A 2,888-nucleotide genomic window follows, 5' to 3' on the forward strand; every position below is an offset into this window, starting at 1 on the left:
GTACGTCACTATACTCTCACTCTTACTGCCATCTGTACGGATCCTGACTTGAGCGTCGGAGTCCTTTTCGCGAGGCTTCAACCATCCATTCTTCCTCACGAACTCGGGAGGTCCGTCCATTCGTCAGCAGCCAAGGTCCAGATTCCCCTCGTCTCTCTTACCCGCTCCGTTCACCCGACAAACCGAACATTGGCACCGTCTGTGGGGACTTGGCCTGAATAGATTTTCTGTTAGGTCCAGTGGAAGGAGAGGATGGAGGTAAGCCATGTGTGGAGGACTTGGTTCACCGAACCAGTAGAGTAGCCTCCTTGGCTTCCTCCCGTGAACGCACAAGATCCCCTCCCTGACGAGATGAGCTTCCCTCCCATTCCCAGGAAAGGTGTCCCTTTGGAGGAACGGGAAGCGACAACACGAGAATAATGCAGGAGCTATACCACAGGGTGAAAAACTTGGAGCAAGAGCTAGCAAACAGAGAGCACTACTAACCCGCCCCGAACCAACCTCGTTTTCGATCTCCTCAAAGGAGGGGGGAAACCAGGGAAAGAAGCTCCCGGAGAGACCGCTCCAGATGTACACCACCCCCCCGATCCCAGTCAGAAGGCCAGGGGGAAAGTAGGGAAGTACCAAGGAGACGGCAAGACCCCATAATCTACACTCGACCCCGAGTGAGACATACAGAAGAGAACCGAGAAGATAGTAGGGAGAGACCAAGGAGGCGGTGACAAACCGTAATCATGGGGGCAACCCCTTTTCACCAATCCATGCTCGAGGTCCGGCTATCGAAACATTTCGACAAGCCAACGGATATGAGGTACGACGAGACCCAGGACCACCAGGAACACCTAACGGCCTTTGAGGCAAGGATGAACCTGGAGGGTGTGGGCGATGAGGTGAGATGTCGCGCCTTTCCCGTGACCTTGGCGGGACCGGCAATCCGTTGGTTTAACGCCCTCCCTCAAGGCTCTGTAACGACTTTTACGGACATAACCCGCGCTTTTCTGGCTCAGTTCACCACGCGCATTGCCAAAGCAAAGCACCTGATCAACTTGCTGTGGGTGACACAAAGAAGCGGAGAACCGACTAGGAAGTACCTGGACAGGTTCAACGATGAATGCCTGGAGATCGAAGGCCTGACCGACTCAGTGGCCAGCTTGTGTCTGACAAACAGGTTGTTGAACAAAGACTATTGGAAACACCTCACCACCAAGCCTGTGTGGACAATGCAAGAAATCCAAAATGTGGCTAGAGAGTACATCAACGACGAGGAGGTCAGCCAGGTCATGGCAGCCAACAAGCGGCAACCCACCTATCACCCTGCTCGTCAGCCCGGTAACGGGGAATGGCCTAAGGAGCACTCCAAGGACGGAACGCCAGCTAAAACCATTAAGACGTTCCCCCGAGCAGGAAAGTTCACTAACTACACCACCCTAACGGCCCCGATCGTTAAGGTGTACCAGCATATAGCCGACAAAGGCATCTTGTCGAAGCCTCGCCAACTCAAGGACAGAACCGAAGGGAACAAGAACCTCTACTGTGACTACCACAAGGGCTTCGGCCATAAAACCCAAGATTGTTTTTACTTGAAGGACGTTCTGGAGTAGGCGATCCGGGAAGGCAAGCTAGCAGAGTTCTCGCACCTCATAAGAGAACCCAGGAGGCTAGAGCAATACCGATCTAGCAACGACAGGAGCCGTGTCATGAAACCAAGGCAAGAACCCGAAGAGGACAACAACCGTGGTCTCACCATCGTGAATCTCGTAGTCGGGAGGGATGTGGCACCAAGGTCTAAGTCGGCAACGAAGAAAAATGTTAAGGTCCTGGCCATGTCATCAGCTAGCCAAAGGCCGTTCCCCAGGAAAATCCCAACGATATCGTTCAGACCGGAGGACCAATGCTTCCACGACCTGCCGAAAAACCCCCCATGGTAAACACAGCAAGAGTGGGAACCGGTTTGGTCAGGCGAATTCTCGTTGACACTGGAGCCGACTCAAACATCCTGTTCCAAAACGTGTTTGACGCCCTTGGTCTCCGAGAAACCGACTTAAGAACTCACCAGCACGGTGTGGTCGGCTTAGAGGATAATTTTATGAAAACTGATGGAATAATCTCCCTCCTGGTGTCCATAGGGGCAAGTCAAGGAAAGAGGTCACTAATGGCAGAATTTGTCATCCTGAGGGACTCCACGGCTTACAACCTTATCTTGGGGAGGAATATGAACAACGAGTTTGGGGCGATAATATGTACCAAGCTACTGACAATGAAGTTTGTAGCCGACGATGGGTCGGTGGGATCCGTCAGGGGAGATCTGGAAACGGCAGTTGCGTGCGACAATGCCAGTCTTTCCCTAAGGAAGAAGTCAAAGGAGGCATCCGGGGTCTTCCTAGCCTACCTGGATGCCAGGGTTGACAACAAACCAAGGCCAGAGCCTGAAGCAGACCTGGAAAAGTTCAGGGTCAGTGACTCGGAAGATAAGTTCACCTTTGTGAATAGAAACCTTCCCCACAACTTGAAAGAGCATTTGATGGAAATGATCCGAGCAAATGGCGATCTGTTTGCTTGGATGCCAGCCGACATGCCAAGGATCGACCCCCGGTTCATGTCACACCACCTGGCCGTGAAGGCAGAGGCCAAGCCCGTAGCCCAAAGACGAAGGAAGATGACACAGAAGAGAGCCAACAAGGTTGCCAAGCAAATGGCCAGCTTGCTAGAAGCAGGGTTCATCCGAGAGCTAGACTACTCAACCTGGCTATCGAATGTAGTCCTGGTTAAGAATGCCAACAGAAAGTGGAGGATGTGTGTAGACTACTCCGACCTCAACAAGGCATGGCCCAAGGACTCCTTCCCCTTCCCCAACATTGACGCTCTAGTGGACGGGGCCGCGGGATATC

General features: G+C 52.9%; 1 protein-coding gene across 1 annotated transcript; it reads left to right on the forward strand.

The window, feature by feature from the left end:
- Nucleotides 1–734: 734 nt before the first annotated feature.
- Nucleotides 735–1,601, forward strand: LOC112775311 (uncharacterized). Its single transcript, XM_025818881.1, has one exon. It carries the CDS (start codon nucleotides 735–737, stop codon nucleotides 1,599–1,601), a length of 867 nt encoding a protein of 288 aa, XP_025674666.1.
- Nucleotides 1,602–2,888: the final 1,287 nt, after the last annotated feature.

Source organism: Arachis hypogaea, chromosome 3, assembly GCF_003086295.3.
Source record: "Arachis hypogaea cultivar Tifrunner chromosome 3, arahy.Tifrunner.gnm2.J5K5, whole genome shotgun sequence".
Classification (NCBI taxonomy): Eukaryota; Viridiplantae; Streptophyta; class Magnoliopsida; order Fabales; family Fabaceae; genus Arachis; species Arachis hypogaea.

Excerpts from the sequence above, each read along its gene's own strand:
- LOC112775311 (XM_025818881.1), top strand. The coding sequence starts at position 735 with ATGGGGGCAACCCCTTTTCACCAATCCATGCTCGAGGTCCGGCTATCG.